Genomic DNA, 19,711 nt, shown 5'->3' with positions numbered 1-19,711 from the left:
AAAATTCGAACAGGACTTGACAGGGTAGATGCAGGAAGGATGTTCCCAATGGTGGGGGAGTCCAGATCCAGGGGTCATAGTCAAAGGATATGGGGTAAACCTCTCAGGACTGAGATGAGGAGAAATTTCTTCACCCAGAGAGTGGTGAGCCTGTGGAATTCATTACCACAGAAAGCAGTTGAGGCCAAAACATTGTATATTTTCAAGAAGGAATTAGATATAGCTCTTGGGTCTAAAGGCATCAAAGGATATGGGGCGAAAGCGGGAACAGGCTACTGAGTTGGATGATCAGCCATGATCATAATGAATGGTGGAGCAGGCTCGAAGGACAGAATGACCTACTCCTGCTCCTATTTTCTATGTTAAGTATTAGCTGTTTTAGTGGGTTTAAAAGTGGATAAATCCCCAGGCCCAGATGACATGTATCCCAGGCTGTTACGTGAGGCAAGGGAGGAGATAGCAGGGGCTCTGCCACAAATTTTCAAATCCTCTGTGGCCACAGGAGAGGTGCCAGAGGACTGGAGGACAGCAAATTAGCACCGTAGCCTCACAGCTCCAGCAACCCGAGTTTGATTCTGGGTACTGCCTGTGCGGAGTTTGCAAGTTCTCACTGTGACCACGTGGGTTTTCGCCAGGTACTCCGGTTTCCTCCCACAGCCAAAGACTTGCAGGTTGATAGGTAAATTGGCAATTGTAAATTGCCCCTAGTGTAGGTAGGTGGTAGGGAATATGGGATTACTGCAGGGTTAGTATAAATGGGTGGTTGTTGGTCGGCACAGACCCGGTGAGCTGAAGGGCCTGTTTCAGTGCTGTATCTCCAAATAAAAAAAATAAAATAAATGTGGTGCCATTACTCAAGAAGGGTAGCAGGGATAAACCAGGTAATTATAGGCCAGTGAGTCTAACATCAGTAGTTAGGAAAATATTGGAAAAAATTCTGAGGGACAGGATAAATCTCCACTTGGAGAGGCAGGGATTAATCAGGGATAGTCAACATGACTTTGTCAGCGGGAGATCGTGTCTGACAAATTTGATTGAATTTTTCGAGGAGTTGACTAGATGTGTAGATGAGGGTAACGCAGTTGATGTAGTCTGCATGGACTTTAGTAAGGCTTTTGATAAGGTCCCGCATGGGAGATTAAGAAGATAAGAGCCCATGGGATCCAGGGCAATTTGGCAAAGTGGATCCAAAATTGGCTTAGTGGCAGGAGGCAGAGGGTGATGGGCGAAGGTTGTTTTTGCGAGTGGAAGCCTGTGACCAGTGGTGTACCGCAGGGATGGGTGCTGGGACACTTGCTGTTTGTAGTGTACATTAATGATTTAGACATGAATATAGGAGTTATGATAAGTAAGTTTGCAGATGACACAAAAATTGGTGGTGTCGTAAATAGTGAGGAGGAAAGCCTTAGATTACAGCACGATATAGATGGGCTGGTAAGATGGGCAGAGCAGTGGCAAATAGAATTTAATCCTGAGAAGTGTGAGGTGATGCATTTTGGGAGGACTAACAAGGCAAGGGACTATACAATGGATGGTAGGACCCTAGGAAGAACAGAAGGGATCTTGGTATACTTGTCCATAGATCACTGAAGGCAGCAGCACAGGTAGATAAGGTGGTTGGGAGGGCATATGGGATACTTGCCTTCATCAGCCGAGGCATAGAATATAAGAGCAGGGAGGTTAGATGGAGCTGCATAAAACGCTAGTTAGGCCACAGCTGGAATACTGTGTACAGTTCTGGGTACCACACTATAGGAAGGATGTGATTGCACTGGAGAGGGTTCAGAGGAGATTTACCAGGATGTTGCCTGGGCTGGAGCATTTCAGCTATGAAGAGAGACTGAAAAGGCTAGGGTTGTTTTCCTTAGAACAGAGAAGGCTGAGGGGGCATATGATTGAGGTATACAAAATTATGAGGGGCATTTATAGGTTAGATAGGAAGAAACTTTTTCCCTTGGTGGAGGGGTCAATAACCAAGGGGCATAGATTTAAGGTAAGGGGCAGGAGGTCTAGAGGGGATTTGAGAAAAAATGTTTTCACCCAGAGGGTGGTTGGAATCTGGAGCGCACTGCCTGAAGAGGTGGTAGAGGCAGGAACCTTCACAACATTTAAGAAGTGTTTAGATGAGCACTTGAAACGTCATAGCATACAAGGCTTCAGGCGAAGTGCTGGAAAATGGGATTAGAATAGTTAGGTGCTTGATGGCCGGCACGGACACGATGGGCCAAAGGGCCAGTTTCTGTGCTGTATAACTCTATGACTGTATGCTGTGCTGTTGTCCCAGGGAGGGTGCCTTGAAAGAACAATTGGGGTAACCCTTATCAAGCCGACTTCATGCAACCACCCCGTCTTCACCATCCATCAAACAAAAGAATATTGGTTATATAAGAGAATATTAGGGGCTGTTCCCATCAGACAAGGAATAGACAGTGTGAGTTTTTTCTATCCAATTCTACTGTTTCTCAAGTCAAAGAAGTAAGTAAGTTGCTGACTTGTTGTCTGGCTCTGCTGATTGCCTGTTTTTTCAGACCTGCAAGAACTGAACTTGAACATATTCCAAGTTTGCCTTCAAGATATCCATTCACACAGTGCTCAGATGGTAATATACCCTGTGTGAAGGTTTTGTGCTTGATTGCATATCTGTGTTAGTGAATGAAGGAGGTGAAAAAGAGAGCAAGAGGAAAATGGTACTAGCCTCTAACCTCAAATACCCCACATCCTCTGTTATCATTGCCAATAAAGTTTAACATGGCCTCATCAAAGGTACTCAAATGCTTGCAATTGTAGGGCCTGCGACCCATGTGGCTTCGTTCCCTCCATTTATGAAACAACTTATTTTGCAAGCAAAGAATAGTGTTAAGATGTTGGGACTTGTTGTGGTGATTTATGGCAGAACTCCAACAATCAGTTGTTTTCCATTGAACGGCAGCTGAAAATGGTTGTATGATCACTTCAAACAATGAGAGCTTGATCTAGTAAAATTGCCCAGTTGTCCAGCACTTTCTGTGCTCGCTCCATCTGGCTCTCTCTACATGTGAAACAATTATTAAGAATATTATGACTAATCTTAATTGTGTAGCAAATTAGTCACAATGGAACCACCTCCCAGTCTCTTTACAGTGACTAGACAGAATGAAAAAGCAGAGGCAAAGAGGTGCAATGATAACAAAACCAAGAACAGGATTTTGTAAATACAGTGCATCTCAAGATATTAATCTCAAAATAGCAGTCTTCACTCAGTAGTAGCCAAAAGGTCTTGGGCTCCAACAACAACGACAACAACTCTCATATATTTATTAAACAAAATTTGATACTGCACCACATAAGGAGATATTAGGGCAGGTGACGAAGAGGTAGGTTTTAAGGGGCATCTTAAAGGAGGACAGAGAAGTAGAAAGACAGGGAAGTTTAGAGAGGAAATTCCAAAGCTTAGGGCCTGGGGGGCTGAAGGCATGACCGCCAATGGTGGAGCGATTAAACTCAGGGGTTCTCAAGAGGCCAGTATTGGAGGAGCGCAGATATCTGAGGGTTATAGAGCTGGAGAAGATTACAGAGAAAGAGGGGCGAGGCCATGGAGGGATTTGAAAACAAGGATGAGAAGTTTAAAATGGAGGTGTTGCCAGACTGGGAGCCAATGTAGGTCATCAAGCACAGGAGTGATGGGTGAATGGGACTTAATGCGAGTTAGGATACAGGCAGCAGCGTTTTGGATGAGCTTAAATTTATGCAGGGTAGAAGATGGGAGGCTGGCCAGGAGAGATTGAAATAGTCAAGTTTAGAGATAACAAAGGCATGGATGAGGGTTTCATCAGCAGATGAGCTGAGCCAGGTGCAGAGTCAAGTGATGTTACAAAGGTGGAAATAGGTGGTCTTAGTGATGGTACGGACATGTGGGTGCAAGCTCATCTTGGAGTCAAATATGACACAAAAGTTGTGAGTGGTCTGCTTCAGCCTCAGATATTTGTCAGGGAGAAGATGGAGTCTGTGGCTAGGGAACAAAGTTAATGTCGAGTACTGAAGACGATGGCTTGGTCTTCCAAATGTTTAGCTGGAGGAAATTTCTGCTCATCTAGTATGGGATGTCAGACAAGCAGTCTGACAATTTAGAGACAGTGGAGAGGTCAAGAGGAGTGGTGGTCAGGTAAAGCTGGGTGTTGTCAGTGAATATGTGGAACCTGATGTGTTTTTGCATGATGTTGCCGAGGGCCAGCATACAGATGAGAAATAGGAGGGGAGGAGGGAGGCCAAGGATAGATACTTGGGCGACACTGGAGGCTTCAGGATTTAATCTCGGCTGACACGTCGGTGTAATACTGATGGATTGCTGTGCTGTTGGTGGTGGTGTCTTTTGGATGAGATGTTCAGCTGATGCACCGTCTGACCTCTCAATTAGACATAAAAGATTCTTTTGCACTATTTGATGGTGAGCATGGGAGTTCTCCTGGTGTTCTGGCCAATATTTATCCCTCAAACAACATCAGTAAAACAAATTTTCTGATCATTAATCTCTTTGCTGTTTGTGGGAATCTTGTGGTGTGCAAATTGGCTGCTGCATTTATCTTGCATTACAGAGTCACAACACTTGAAAAATACTCCATTGTCTGTGAAACACTTTGGATCATCCTTGGGTTATAAAAGGCGCAACATAAATTCGAGTTGTTTCTTTTGTTGCATATGGGATCCTGGGCTTTATAAATAGAGGCAGAGAGTACAAAAACCAAGATGTTATGGTAAACTTATGTAAAACATTAGTTTGTCCCCAGCTGTAGCATTGTGCCCGATTCTGGACACCACACTTTAGGAAGGTTGTCAAAGCTTTAGAGAGGGTGCTGCAGGAATGAGGGACTACAGTTATGTGGAGAGACTGGAGAAGTTGGGGTTGCTGTCCTAGAGCAGAGAAGGTTAACAGAAGATTTGCGAGAGGTGTTCAGAATCATGACCTGTTATGGAAAAAGTAAATAGGCAGGAAATGTTTCCACTGGCAGCAGAGGGCACACATTTAAGGCACTTGGCAAAAGAATCAGCGGCGACATGGGGAAAAACATTTTTACGCAATGAGTGGTTAGGATTTGGAAGGCACTGCCTGATAGGGTGGCGGAAACAGATTCAATCGTAGCTTTCAAAAAGAAATTAATTAAATACTTAAAGGAGAAAAAAATTGCATGGTTATGGGACAAGAGTGAGGGAGTGGGACTAACTGGATTGCTCTTTGAAAGAGCCAGCACAAATTAATGGACCAAATGGCCTCATTCTGTGCTGAACTGTTCTATGATAAAGCGTACTTAGAAAATTTTGCTGTCACTCACTAGAGGGAATTTAGAAAACTAATTAAATTCAGAGTGTATGTTAATGGCAGGTTACTAACTGCTCAACTCCATTGCTATGCTAAGTGTTGTGAGTTTAGGACACACTCCCAGTTTGAGAAAAATAGCTTGATATAGGGTGAAGAGTTATTTTCTTCCGGGCAGTGTGATTTGAATTAGGCCTTGGGCCTCATTTGTATTGAACTGGTGAAATGCAGACACCAATGGGTTGGCCAGATTCAGTTCACCAGTGAAGGCCTGGCCCTATTTTACACGGCTTTGACACCAGGTTGGACAACAGGTAGATTCTGGTAGAGTGGAGGCAAATCCAGGTCAGCAGTGGGAGGGGTGGCACCGGGCTTGCAGCAGCCTGCAGTATTTTTTTGGTCCCATTAAAGACAGCTGCTTCGGAGCAACTCAATGTAGCATAAAGTCCGCCAATTTCAATTGACATCCGACAATTGGCATTAGGACCCTAATTTGCATATGCAAGCATCCAATGACTGCTTTAATCGGGAGTCCTGCATAACTAAATGTTGCACAATCCACTTCTGGGGCAGATTAGGTGTGGTAGTTTGAAACGAAAAATTGATTCCCCCAGTGTTAATTTCACACCCAAATTGTTGTTTAATTTTTCCCCCTAAGAAACAGACTAACAACTCCTGATGTATTTTCAGCATAAGCTAGCTGCATTGGCATACCCCCGAAATGAAAGATCTCACCTTTTATCAAGTCTGAAACTGGATATGCCAAGCGTAGAACAATTGGGAACGTGGCTTGCGTTCTAATGTTTATCTTTCGTTTTTATAAAGTTTCATTAATAAAGCTTCATAACACTTCTACATTATAAAGCACAGGAATAAATGGGAGCAGAAGAGTATATCTATATGTAAAAAAAAACAATTTTTGGAGAGTGATTGACATTTTAGAAATTTCCGAGTAAAAAGTTGGGCTGATGGTAGAAAGCAAAGCCAGCAGAAACATTGCACACAGCAGTTAATGGGCTGAATCTTCCCAGCCCTGTGGAGACGGGGTTGGAGGTGGGGGGCTGGGGGGGTGTGGGCAGGAAAATGGGGGGAGCCACATCGGGACGACTCCCCGTTGCAGTCCCACCTCTGGGGGACATTCCCAGGGATATGCTTTGTGCCTGCCTTGTGCTGAGGCCGCCAGCTCATTGGAGGCAGCCTGCCAGAGGTAAGCAGGCGGGACTCGGACACCATCAGGGTCGGGACTCATGGTCCTGACGACCGCTGAAAAGTGCAACCCAGTATCTCAGAAAGCCATCTAACAAGTGTTAACGCATCAATAATTGTGATATTCGAACTGTGTGGTTATCCATCTGATTTACCGCTGTGCTATCCCTTCCATGTTTAAATAGCCTGTTCATATTAGATATAGGCTTATACATGTGTGAAGGATGGGTTGCTAATTCCTATGAAACTTTACCCCAGCCAGATTTGGTGTCTTCAGGGAGGAGAAAATTAGGGGAAATATTACACATTAGTTCCTTGGCTGGTGACATTACTCAGCCAACCAAAAGTAACATGTCAGCCAATTACCTTACTGGCCAAATGTAATCATAGTCTGATTAAGCCACCTTTGAAAGAATGTGGATGCTGGGTCAATTGGAATTTAAGACTGAGATCAACAGATTTTTATTCGGTAAGAGTATCAAGGAATATGGACCGGTGGTGGGTAAATGGAGTTGAGGTACAAGTCGGTTATTATATAATTAAATAGAGAGACAGGCTCGAAGGTTCCTGCTCATGGGTTCATAACATTTTGGGAGGTGTCATGGTATTTTTATGCTTTGTCAGTCCAGTGTCTCAGCTCTACTTCAACAGCAAGGGCAAAGACCAGGATGGCTGCTGGATGATGGGATACCCACTATTCTCATGGTTCATGACACCTCCATATTATCACTAGTGCAGCAGAGGAGCACAACAATAAAACATACACAAATACAAGGATAAGAATAGAGCAAGCTATTGGGGTGCTCAAAGAAATGTTCCAGCTTCTGCATGATCTGGGCATGCCTTGCAGTATTCGTCCAGCCCAGTCCCCCGATTTGTGGCAGCATACTGTAATCTTCACAACATTGTAACCAGGAATGGGCAGATTGTAGATGTCTGAGAGGTTGTCAGAAAGACACAAGAAGACAATGCTGATGCTGTAAGCTCTGCCCCCTGAAGAAGAGGAAGCTTGTGCAGTGACAATGGCCAGAAGACATCTGACAGACAGACTCATTCAGCACATTTTTACAGATGAATGGAGCACTATTATTTAGAAGACTCAGCTCATCAAAGCTCTGTCTCCTCTAACCAAACTCTCAATGATCTATGTAAAATTTTCACTCCGCACAGTAAGGTTCTAATACTGAGCTATAAAATCAGCACATTGTCATACGAGAGAACCAAACACCAAGCAGTCTTACATCCAATATTCCAGTGATTTATTACAACCATTTAGAAAAACTATCATTTGGTTTTGTTACCATGCCCATTTCCTGTGACTGCATGATTTTTTCTATGTCCTGTTCTAACACTTATTCTACAAGCCACCTGAGAGCCTGAGCTGCTGCAAAATATTCTGAGCACCTTGGGATGGAAGTGCCCCTTCTCTTTTTTTTAATTTGTTCATGGGATGTGAGCATCGCTGGCAGGGCCAGCATTTGTTGCCCATCCCTAATTGACCTTGAGAAGGTGGTGGTGAACCACCCGCTGCCTTGAACCACTGTATGCCAGCTGGTGCAGGAACAGCCACAGTGCTGTTAAGAAGGGAATTCTAGGTTTTTGACCAGGTGATAGTGAAGGAACGGCGATGTGGCTTGGAGGGGAACTTGCAGGTGGTGATTCTCCCATGCGTCTGCTGCCCTTGTCCTTCCAGGTGGTAGAGATTTAAGGTTTGGAAGGTACTGCTGAAGGAGGCTTGGGGAGTTGCTGCAGTGCATCTTGTAGGTGGTACACACTGCTGCCACTGTGAAACGGTGGTGGAGGGAATGAATGTGTAAGGTGGTGGATGGGGTGCTGATCAAGCGAGCTTTTTTTAAAAATGTGTTCATGGAATGTAGGCGTTGCAGACTAGGCCAGCGTTTAATGCTCATCCCTAATTGCCCTTGAACTGAATGACTCTAAAATGGCCTCGCAAGCCAATCACATTGCTGCAGGTCTGGAGTCATGTGTAGGCCAGACCAGGTAAGGACAGCAGCTTTCCTTCCCTAAAGGACATTAGTGAACCAGATGGAGTTTTACAACAATCGACAATGGTTTCATGGTCACCATTAGAACAGCTTTTAATTCCAGATTTATTAATTGAATTCAAATTTCACCATTTGCCGTGGTGGGATTCGAACCCATGTCCCCAGAGCATTTGCTTGGGTCTCTGGATTACTAGTCCAGTGACATTACCACTACCCCACCTTCATGGGGTCCAGAGTCAACGTTGAGGGCTCCAAGGGCAACACCCTCTCAATTGTATGAACAATGTGCCCTCACTTCTGCTGAGTCTGTCCTGACAGTGGGACATTGGCTGTAAGGTATGATTCAGTGAGTATGACAGGCTGTTGCTTGACTTGTCTGTGGGACAGCTCTCCCAATTTTGGCACAAGTCTCCAGATGTTAATGAGGAGGACTTTTCAGGGTTGACAGGGCAGGTTATGCCTTTCTCGTTTCCAGTGCCTAGGTCAATGCTGGGTAGTCCCTCGAGTTTTATTCTTTTTCAACTTTTCTGTAGTGCTTTTATACAACTGAGTGGCATTCTAGGCTATTTCAGAGGACATTTAAGAGTCAACCACATTGCTGTGGGTCTGGAGTCACATGTAGGTTAGATCAGGTAAGGACAACAGATTTCCTTACCTGAAAGACATTCGTGAACCAGGTGAGTTTTTAATGACAATCCGGTAGTTTCATGGTTACTATTACTGAGACTAGGGGCTGGATTTTACCTTAGGCGGACGGGAATTCGCCACTGACATAAAAGTCAGTGGTGAACCCACTTCTGACTGGCCCGGGGATCCGTCCCACATTTTACGGATCCCCAGGCTTTAATTGTCCCGAAGCGGGACTTACACCCACTTGAGGGAGAAAGTCCCGCCTCACTGAGCTACCGGCCAATCATTGGGCGGCAGCTCTTAGTCCCAGCAGCGCCACCGGGATTGGTGGTCCCTGCTGGGACTGCAGCCCAGCCGACCAGATGGAGCCAGGAGACGAGGTAAGTTGGGCTTGCCTCACCAGCAAGATTGGTCCTTCCCTGGTGAGGCTGGAGTGGTCGTTTGGGCGGAGGGGTGGGGGGGGTTGTTTTGGGTCCCCGAGGGTGGGTTGGGAAGCGAGAGCGAAGTGTGTAGCCCTCCTGGAGCCTCCCGCTCAATTTTACGCCACCCCCACGCCACCATCCGACCTGCTGGGGCAGCGTAAAATTCAGCCCTAGCTCCTTATTCCAGATTTATTAATTAATTGAATTTAATTTCCATCTGCTGCCTTGGTGGGATTTGAACTCATGTCTCTGGGCATTAGTCCAGCTTCTGGATTACTAGTCCAGTAACATAACCACTACGCTCATGTTCCCGTTGTCCGGCCCCTAAGAATTGTAATGGATACGGGACATGTTGATGTTTATCATAGGTTCCTTGGCAGCTTAGTCCCAAAAAGATGAAGGCTTGGTTGGAAATGATAAAGTGCGTTTCTTTGCAGCTTCCATGAGGGGGTCACTGCCTCTGAAGCATGCACACCAGCTTCTCCACTGGTATTGTACAGGTTTCTGATTGTCAGCGGTGAGTGGGAGAACGAATCTCACAGAATCAGAAAGATCCTTACACCTTTGGGAGAGAGTCACTGAATTTCCTTTAATCCCGCTGAGATACAGCCTTGCGTAATTTGCAATCTGATTGACAACGGTCTCTCAAGATAATGCCCCCAAAATCTGCAGTCCTCCATTCAGAGGGGGGTAATTTTAAGTCTTGGCAATTGTGCAAAACAGACAATAATGAATTAGTGACCCATTCTTCACCTCTCCCTATGAATGGTTCAACTGAAGTCGACAGGAAGGAAACTTAGGAGAGGTGTATAAAGGTCAGCCAATCCAATATCCCCAACAAAAACAACAACTTATATTTATATGGCACCTTTAAAATGATAAAATGTGTCAAGGCACTTCACAGGGGCATTATAAAACAAAATATGACACTGAGTCACAAAACGCGATATTAGGTCAGATGACTAAAAGCTTGGTTAAAGAGGTAGGTTTTAAGGAGTGTCTTGAAAGAGGAAAGTGAGGTGGAGAGGCAGAGAGGTGTGGGGAAGGTATTCCAGAGCTTGGGGCTTATGCAACTGTTGGCACGGTCAGCATTGGTGGAGTGATCAAAATCAGGGATGCACAAGAGGCCAGAATTAGAGGAGTGCAGTTATCTTGGAGGGTTGTGAGGCTGGAAGACACAGGGAGGAGTGAGGTCATGGAGGGATTTGAAAACAAGGATGAGAATTTTTTAATTAAGACGTTGCTTGACCAGGAGCCAATGTAGGTCAGTGCGCTGTCATGCAGGCCCCCAGCTGACAAGAATGAGGCACATTAATTTTGCCACATGGACATTAAATTTCAAATTGTTGCTGAGAAGAAGAAAAGGCCTGTGACAAGGGGTTGCCAGGCCCCTGTTTGGAAAGACACATTTACATATTAACAGACAATACTTGAAACAAAGGAGCTATCCCCTGCTCCAATACAATCCCCAAACAGACACGGTCAAACCAGTTGGTTGCATAACTAACCTACTTGGCATTCTGGGTTTTTTTTCTGAATTGTGCAGTTTTGAACTGAGAGGCAGAAAGCAGTAGGCTCCTGGACTGAAGAAGACCGCCTGCCTGTCTGTCTGCTCCCATCTCTTTCTCACAGAACTCCAAAAACCCACTGAAGACACAAAAACCCCAAGACTGAAAAGTCTCCTACAGCGACCAAGATTTAAGAAGAATACTGGGCCCCAACGAAAAACAAGATCTATTTACAATCAAGGATTATACATTGAGCACGAAGACCCGTAACAAAAACTCGTCAGATATTGCCTCAAACCTTTCAAATTATTGTTTTCTTCTGCTCTTTCCTGTCCCTATTTGCATGTGTGTGTTGCGTATGCATGCTAGCATGGGCACATCATGTATCCATAGACTTTAACCGAATTAGAGTTTAAGTTTAATAAATGTCAATCTTTCTTCTTTAAACCTAAGAAAATCTGTGTGTGTGCTGGTTTCTTTGCCTTATAATTGGAAAGTGGTGAACAAGGATTCACCAAAGGGGAGCTAAAAATACGGTGTGTTTAAAATTAAACCCTGTTACAGTAAGACCAGGTGAAACCTGAAAGGGAACCCCAGAGCTCTTTCTGCACACAGGGGTGATAGGTGAACGGGACTTGGTGCGAGTTAAGACACGTGAAGCAGCGTTTTGGATAACCTCAAGTTTATGGAGAATAGAATGTTGGAAACCAGCCAGGAATATGTTGGAATGTCAAGTCTAGAGGTGACAACAGCATAAATGAGGGGTTCAGCAGCAGATGGGCTGAGACAGGGGCGAAGTCGGTTACGGAGGTAGAAATAGGCAGTTTATTAGCGATGGCACAGATATGAGATCGGAAGCTCATTTCAGGGTCAAATGTAACACCAAGGTTGCAAACAGACTGGCTTAATCTCAGACAGTTGCCAGGGAGAGTGTTGGAGTCGATAGGTAGGGAATCGGGTTTGGAGCGGGCACTGTAAACAATGATTTCAGTCTTCCCAGTATCTAATTAGAGGAAATTACTGCTCATCCAGGACTGAATGTTGGATAAGCAGTCTGATAAGTTAGCAACAGTGATAAAGCCTTCACTTTTTCAGGACCAAATTTGTGCTAGCAGCACTTACACATCAGCATCAGAAAAATTAGAAGCTTATCTTTTTTACAACCAGCCAGTTTTCTTCCTCTTCCAAGAGCCTGCTCAGCCCATTGACTGCATGAAGCCCTCCAGTTACAGAGGTAATGCTTTTGCTCCACCCCTTTATTCATTTACAGGGATCCCCTGTGTATCTGCCCTCCCTCTGGTGGGATGTCGCCCTTGTCCTGCCAGCATTATTTAAATTAGCTGACCATAGAGCTTCTGAAGGCATCAGGCAGACATAGATACCGCCCTTCAGTACTTCTGTCAGCGGAGCAAAACCCCAGGGATTTCCAGCCTATAATCATTTGCTGATCAGAGTGTCTCACTCTCCTTCACATGGCATCCTTTAATAGCCAGATTGTGGACCTCACTGATATCTTACTCTTCCATTATCGGCTTGAGCTCCCCTGTTTATTTAATAGCCAGCTTCAGGAGCCCCCTCCAATTTCAGTGGGCTAGAGGCTCCTCTGGTTTTAACGTCATCACTGCCCTGCAACCCACAATCAATGTCTAAGTCTTTCCCTGCTTTAAACCATTACACTGTCCCTCTCATTTCAGTCCACATTAGAATTTGTGTACCTGTAATATTCTAATATTTACATATCTTTTGTACTCAGGCACAGAGACTACATGCCAATGTGACAGTAAACCAGGAACTTTGTATTACAGAGGTAAGCGTTTAATAAGTCAATTCATAATAGCTCATTATGGACTTATTTTTAAGCACAATAATCTTTATCATCTGAACTTTGAATAACTTGAATCATATATAATGCTTGGATTTAATTCAAAAGTAATTCACAGGCATATGAAAGAGTTTTATACTGTTTTTGTAAATGTTTTAGGAAAATGTAATTTAAACTTAAGTAAAAGAAATGGTAAGTGCTGACTCCAATAATTATTAAAATTATTCATTAGTTAAATAAGCACATAATATGGAAGTGGGCCTGCTGTAAAAGTTTACCCTTGACTTATATCACTTCAGCTCATACACTGCATTAAATGGGTGAGTGTTGAGTCCAATAAAGTAGTCTGTAAATAAACTATTTAACTAGAACGTGGATTTATATTTTAAAAAATATGTTGGGTATCTAGGGGCAGTGTACTACTTACTTCTATAATAATGTTCCCTTCGAAAGGCAAGTCCATTTATCTCTCAAAAATGAAATTAGCTTAATTGTCAGCACTCCCAAAAGGAGAAGCTATTCACCTATCTCAAAGGAAAATTTTGTGATAATGGCCTTCTAAATTGCATATATTGGAGAATGTTGTGTCTAAGATACCTCTAAAATCACCACACACACTTTTGCATATCAGACCATCAGTTGCAATTTGCTCATTATTCTGCAACCATTAAATGTTTCAAAGAGACTTTCTAAAAATATTGTAGTTTTCTTTGGATACAAAAATTTGCTTTTCAGTAACACTTACAGCATATATCTTACTTTCTTACTGTTGACAACTGCCTTCTCTTCTGGATACCAAGTAATAGTTTCAGTTGTTGCCCAAATCAGATGGGTACAAGTAAATTCACTTTTGCTCGAGTTATTGAGTTTTGGAACTGCAGGAATTCCCATGGTTCTTAGAGATAGAAAAAACTGAATATTTCCTAACCATATTCAAAACAATTTGCACACTGATCACCCAGATGCTCATTTTTTGCTCAAAGCAGTGAATGTTACTAGTACTATAAGATACTAGAACTTTATCTATTGGTAATGATGTCTAGGTTGGCATCATGATTTTAAGCTAATTGGCATAATGATGATTTAAGTTATTAAGATTAAGAAATTGGGGCATATAAGGCTGCTAAGGGGCAGATGAAGAGTCCACTGGGATCTCCAGGCTGGGGTCATGGTCTGGAAGTCACTCAAAAGGGTGGAAGCTACTGCCTAGATTGACTTCTCTATCTAGAGCGCCAATAAGCTTTGCTGCTGGACTCCTGGCACGGCCATCACCAGTCCCACCCAAGCTGCCATCTGGTGCCATATTTCCCATTCCTCTTCACTGGCAGCTACCCAAGATGTACCCATGGTGGCATGGGCACCTGATGCTGGCATGAAAATGATGAGGACTGGCTCTGCTCCCAGATACTCCTGTTGGATCAAGAGCAGAAGTCATCAGTGGCCTGCTCCTTACTTAGGCAGAGAGCAGGGCAGAGGATTTTTGACTATTATTCGATTCAAAACATAAGTTAAATATGATGTGACCCAAATAATTAAAGGATGCCCCTGTCCTTTCAAAATAAATTACATGGCCCCGATATTTAGGAGAAGGCAGGGAGGCAACAGCGGAGGGAGTGGGGGGGGGGGGGGGGTGGGGGCAGCTGGTGGTGGTGTGAAGAATGTGTAGTGGTTGGGGATGTCCGATCTTTCAGGTTTCCAGGGGGTCCTGCCAAATTTAACGCCAGGACTTGATTAACATTTTTGGACTCTGTTTCCTGGCCGGAACCAACCATATTGAAAGACTATCTGACTGGATGTTGGGCACTTGGCCTTTGGCACCAGGCTGCAGCTGGGGAGCAGAGAGGGAGGTGAGAGGGAGGGAGAGATCTTGTGGATCGGGATGGACAATGGGTCTTGGAGGAGCCCTTGAGAGGTAGGTTGGAGGTCAGATATATCGCAGAGGCTGGAGGGGTATGTTGGGTTTTGTAGAATGCAGCAGGCGGGATAGTCTGATGGCAGAGGGAGATCCAATAGCGAGGAAGTTAACAGGGTAGCTCGATGGGCCTGTGGGGGAAGCACTCCTGATCCGCATGGCCCACAAGCACTGGAAAAACACTTACCTGTTTGATCCAATTGTTCTCACCTCCCTTCAGCTGTTGGGTTTTTTGAGGCCTGGGAAGCGCAGCTGATTAGCATTAAACCTGAAACACAGATAAAATTGTAGGCACGCAGCCTCATTAAAACATTTAAATGAGAGACACGCCCCGGAAACCAAATTAGTTATGCACACCCTCCACCCCACCTCTGTTAAACCTGGAAGTGGGTTGAAGGCGGACCGGTTTCCATTTTTAAAATTTTTTATCTCCCCGACTCACCACCTGCACCACACTCTTTCCCCCCCCCCACCCCCCCACCAACCCCCCAACCAACTGTTTTTGGGGAGTTAAAATTACCCAATTACCCCAATGATTTTGAATATGAACAACGCCACATTCCAATGCCTTATTTCATCATGTGTTTCCAATTTCTTGCTCATCCCAAGACAATCATGGGAATAACTTAAGACTTCTTACTTATTATTCATTGCAACCTGTTGCATTCCACTGATGATTTTCTTGCAAAAGACCTGAACCACAGTGCTCCATAGAATATTTTTATCATCTACAACTTTCAATCCTGTTTGTAATCAGATGTATCTCTAGCTGCTTGTTAAGGAAGTTAATCATATTGTCTTAAGTAGAATTGATGAGATATTATCTTCTGTTACCAACTGCACTGTGGGAAAAATGTTCTTTAATTCCGAATCTCATTTGAGGTTTGTCAATGTTATATTCATGTCCTCTAGTCTTGTAATCATAGGTTAATTTGAATAACCTGTTAACCACCCACACTGTCTATAATTTTTAATGAAGTAACTCTGAGTTTTCCTTACCTGAATGAGAATAATTCCAATTTTAAAATCATATTTTCATAAGGATATCAGCCCATACAGAATAGCATGAGAATCATACAGGGATATTCAAACAAACATTTTTAAAATCAAAGACTTTCCCATATGGAATACAAACTTTTGGGTTAAATCCTTGAGGGTTTGAAATTCTGGGAGTTCTGCTCCATCGATTAAAATGTGGGGCAGCCTGGAAGGTCCTTCAGACCATTGGCATCAACAGTGTGGGCAGGGGATGTGCCCATTCATAGTGCATGGCATGAAAATCTGACAGAACCAAATCATGACCTACTTTCTCCCTCATCCTCATGGGTGATGCTCCTGCTCTCCAGCTTCAGGATTTTCAGGCTCCTGGTGTATAGAGGATGCATTTATTGTGCGTGTGAACAGTATGCATTTCCAAGAGGATTATTTACAATTTGTGAATTTTTCCCTACATTTTGTTAATGATGGATTCTGGCTCTTCCCTCCCTCCATAAGGAGGAGGATTGGATAATGTAGCCCAGGGACTTTTCAAAAACCATCCTCAAAGGTGATCAGTAATTGACTGTAAGTGGGACAATTCATGGCAGTTCTGCCTCTTCCTTGTTCACCAACTTAGGTGGAGCATTCTGCTGCATTAGAGCATCCCCTCTTCAAACCTGAGCTGAAAACTGCCAAAACTCACCAAAACAAAACCTAGTAATTTGAAAGGTAGTCAAAATCTTGACCCAATGGTTCACATCTCATGTTCTACTTAAACTTGTGAAAAACAATCTTTTTTTATTGTTACTATTAATTGGCATTTGGAAAAGTATGGGATAATAAAGGAAAGTTAGCACAGATTTGTTAGAGGCAAATCATGTTTGACTAACTTGATCAAGTTCTTTGATGAAATAACGGAAAGGGTTGATAAGGGTAGTGTGGTTTCTGTTATACATATGGACTTTCAAAAGGCATTTAATAAAGTACAACATAATAGACTTGTTAGAAAAATTAAAGCCCATAGGATTAAAGCGACAGTGGCTGCAAATTGACCAAGGTCAGAAAGCAGAGAATAGCGTTGAATGGTTGATTTTCAGACTGGAGGAAAGCATGCAATAGTGTTCCCGAGGGGTTGGTATAATGACCTCTGCTCTTTTTGATGTGTAATAATGCCCTGGATTTGGCTATACAGGGCATAATTTCAAAATTGCAGATGCTAAAATAACACTAAATGCAATAGTTTAATTAATTTCACATTAAGCTAACTTTATGTAAGTCACAGGGGAAATCCCCATTGGTCTGCACCAAGGTGCACTGGAAAGGAAACCAAGCAAGTTCCTTTGCAGATGTTCTCTCTGGCCTGCTGACTTCTCCAGGCAAACCAGTGTACTCGGGTGCAAACCTAGGAAGTTCTTCCCTTATGTGCTCAGTGACAGAATTTGCTAATGGAATTTTAAATGTTTTCAGACACAGATCTCTACTTCAAATGATAAGGAGATTGCTGCTGTACAATCCAAAGAACAGACATCTCCAAACAGTTCATCTGTTGGCAGTCCAGAGATTCACATCAGCGTAATGCTGTGGATGATCACTATTGCACATTCAACTTTTGCTTGCTTCTACTCAACAGAAATGTTGTAGTTACATATAAGGACATGTACAAAATCTATTCCCTGTCCATTTTATTTTTCAAAAATTCTAGCTCTACAGACTATTTGCAGGCACCTTGCTGAAGCAGATTCAATGTAATGGGGTGTGGGGGAGGGAGGGAAGCTTCTTGCGAATTAGGGGCTATGTGATACTTGATGCAATCCTACATTCCAAACAGAAACCTTGTGGGCACGTGGAGTTGACAGACCAGGATTTAATTATGGCCGTACGTATTTTTGCCCTAGCCTTAAGCTGGGAACTTGGAAGCAGTTTACGTTGAATCCTGTGTGCATTGTCCAAGCAACTGTTTTATTAAATCTGACAAGTTAGGTACAGCACAGCAGGGATGTCATGTTATCTCCTTTGACACTGCTATCGTTCAGCAACAATTTTCACCTGAAGGGTGGGAAGACTTACTGCTGTTTTTTTTCCCCTTTTGTTTGTTGGATTGCTTCAGATGTGTTAATCTTTTAGGGTACATCCATATTCCCTGTAATGTTTATGTAAATGGTCTGCACTCAAAACTGAAAAAAAAAAACACATGTCACAAGCCACTGTAATGTCTGGCTTTTACTTTATCAAGAATCTCAAATGTGTGATGTGCTTACAATTCTTTAAACAGTGATATTTACAATTGTAAACTTAAGAAGTTATTTTAAAGTTAGCCTCAATAAATGGAAGTTTGTATTCCTTTAAACTAATGTCATTAAATACAAGCACTTAGTGAGCAACATTGTCAAAGCTGAAGAACAAAGTGTACTCTGGACTACTAGTGTTTTACAACAATTCTCCCAGTGGCTAGCAACTTTTTAGCTGGTACGTTGGTAAACAGCCACAGTTTGGTAGGAAACAGTTACGATTCAAATTTCTGAATTTGACAACTAAGTAAAAATGATGAGAGGAGAATCCTTCAGCTGTAACCAACAGTGACAACTGAAAATAATTGAAAATATGTCATTTTACAATGGAGCATTAAAATATGTTTACACATCAAAAATATTATTGCTTGTCTCCTTATGTAATTTCTACATTTAAAGATTCTTTGTATTGCCTTAGGAAACTTTCTAATCTAAGCCTGTGTAAATTCACAGTTGTTTTACATAATGCATTTACTATTTTCATCCACAAGATTTGAGATGCAAATCAAATGAGAGGAAATGTTTAACATATGAAGGTTCTAATATTGGCACATTATAATGCGCATATAATCTTTTAATGGATTACGGATATTCAAGATAGGTCATAGATTATATTATTGTAAATCTAAATAATCATCAATCAATTACATCATTTAAATATTTTTTCTTGGAAAAGATATTGTATGTTAAATTTAAATTAAAAGGTTTCATCTAAGGTACTGTGACAAGCTTGTGCAAAGCAACAAAATTTGAACACTGTATCTCATACCAAATACATACTGCCATTTTACCCCAATCAAAAAAAGTCGACCAACAAAGAACTGAAATATCACGGGGTACTGAGAATACAAAATACATGGTCACTTTGGCTCAGATTTTGTTGTCAGCATTCGTCATCATTACTTCTCTAAAACTAACAGCAACTTCTCAGCCTGCACATAAACATGGAAATCCAGTTGTCAGTGATTCTATGCTTCCCCATAGGGTCCGCTGTTGGATTCCCCCCAGATTGCAATCAATCACAGAGCTGACGAAAACTTGCCCTCGCTGTAAACTCCCTTGAAAAAGTTACACCTCGTTGAATGAGGTATAATTTGTTTTGTAATGACGTTACACCTTGTTGAATGAGGTATAATTTGTTTTTTAATGACATACAAGTTCATAATTACTGCTGAATAGCCTTACTGGTCCTGAAAAATTTTATATTTGTGGAATGTCAAATTGCTCCATAATAATAAAATTCACTTTTAAATTTTAACATTTGTTTATGATATTTCATCTTCTACCTTAATCACATGTGTATGTCCCAAGTATTTATTTCACTCGCCATACAATTTGAATTGAAAGTGAAAACTTCAGTGCATTTTACTTCCTGGTTTTCGGTCTGTGGGAATACTTCAATGTGATTGGTTGCTTACCCTGCTTGGTTGCATCACGGTTACTGAATGCCTGGAGATCCCCTTTACTTAGGCCAGATTCAAACTGATGTCAGGACAGGTGAAATCCACGCCATAGAGATCACTTGTTATTAGTGGACAGCTTTCTTGAAGGTCAGTGGTGAGCACCATCGCTTTGCCACTAAACGTGAAATCAGGCCCATGTAAATTTATGGTTTACTCACTGGACTCTCAAGTAACTTCAGTGACTCA

At 42.7% G+C, this 19,711-nt stretch overlaps 1 protein-coding gene across 1 annotated transcript in view; it reads left to right on the top strand.

Annotated features, from left to right (window-relative positions):
- Positions 1 to 17,522, top strand: part of gfra1b (gdnf family receptor alpha 1b) — a 248,195-nt gene extending 230,673 nt beyond the window's left edge. The window contains exons 8-9 of the mRNA XM_068052971.1: positions 12,816 to 12,869; positions 17,242 to 17,522. Of these exons, the coding sequence (XP_067909072.1) occupies positions 12,816 to 12,869; positions 17,242 to 17,415 (228 nt within the window). The 3' untranslated portion in view covers positions 17,416 to 17,522. The remainder of the gene's footprint in view (positions 1 to 12,815; positions 12,870 to 17,241) is intronic.
- The last annotated feature ends 2,189 nt before the right edge of the window (positions 17,523 to 19,711 follow it).

This window comes from Heterodontus francisci, chromosome 20, assembly GCF_036365525.1.
Source record: "Heterodontus francisci isolate sHetFra1 chromosome 20, sHetFra1.hap1, whole genome shotgun sequence".
Lineage (NCBI taxonomy): Eukaryota > Metazoa > Chordata > Chondrichthyes > Heterodontiformes > Heterodontidae > Heterodontus > Heterodontus francisci.
The sequence above is the reverse complement of the archived record's forward strand: the minus strand, read 5'-3'. Positions and strand labels throughout refer to the sequence as shown.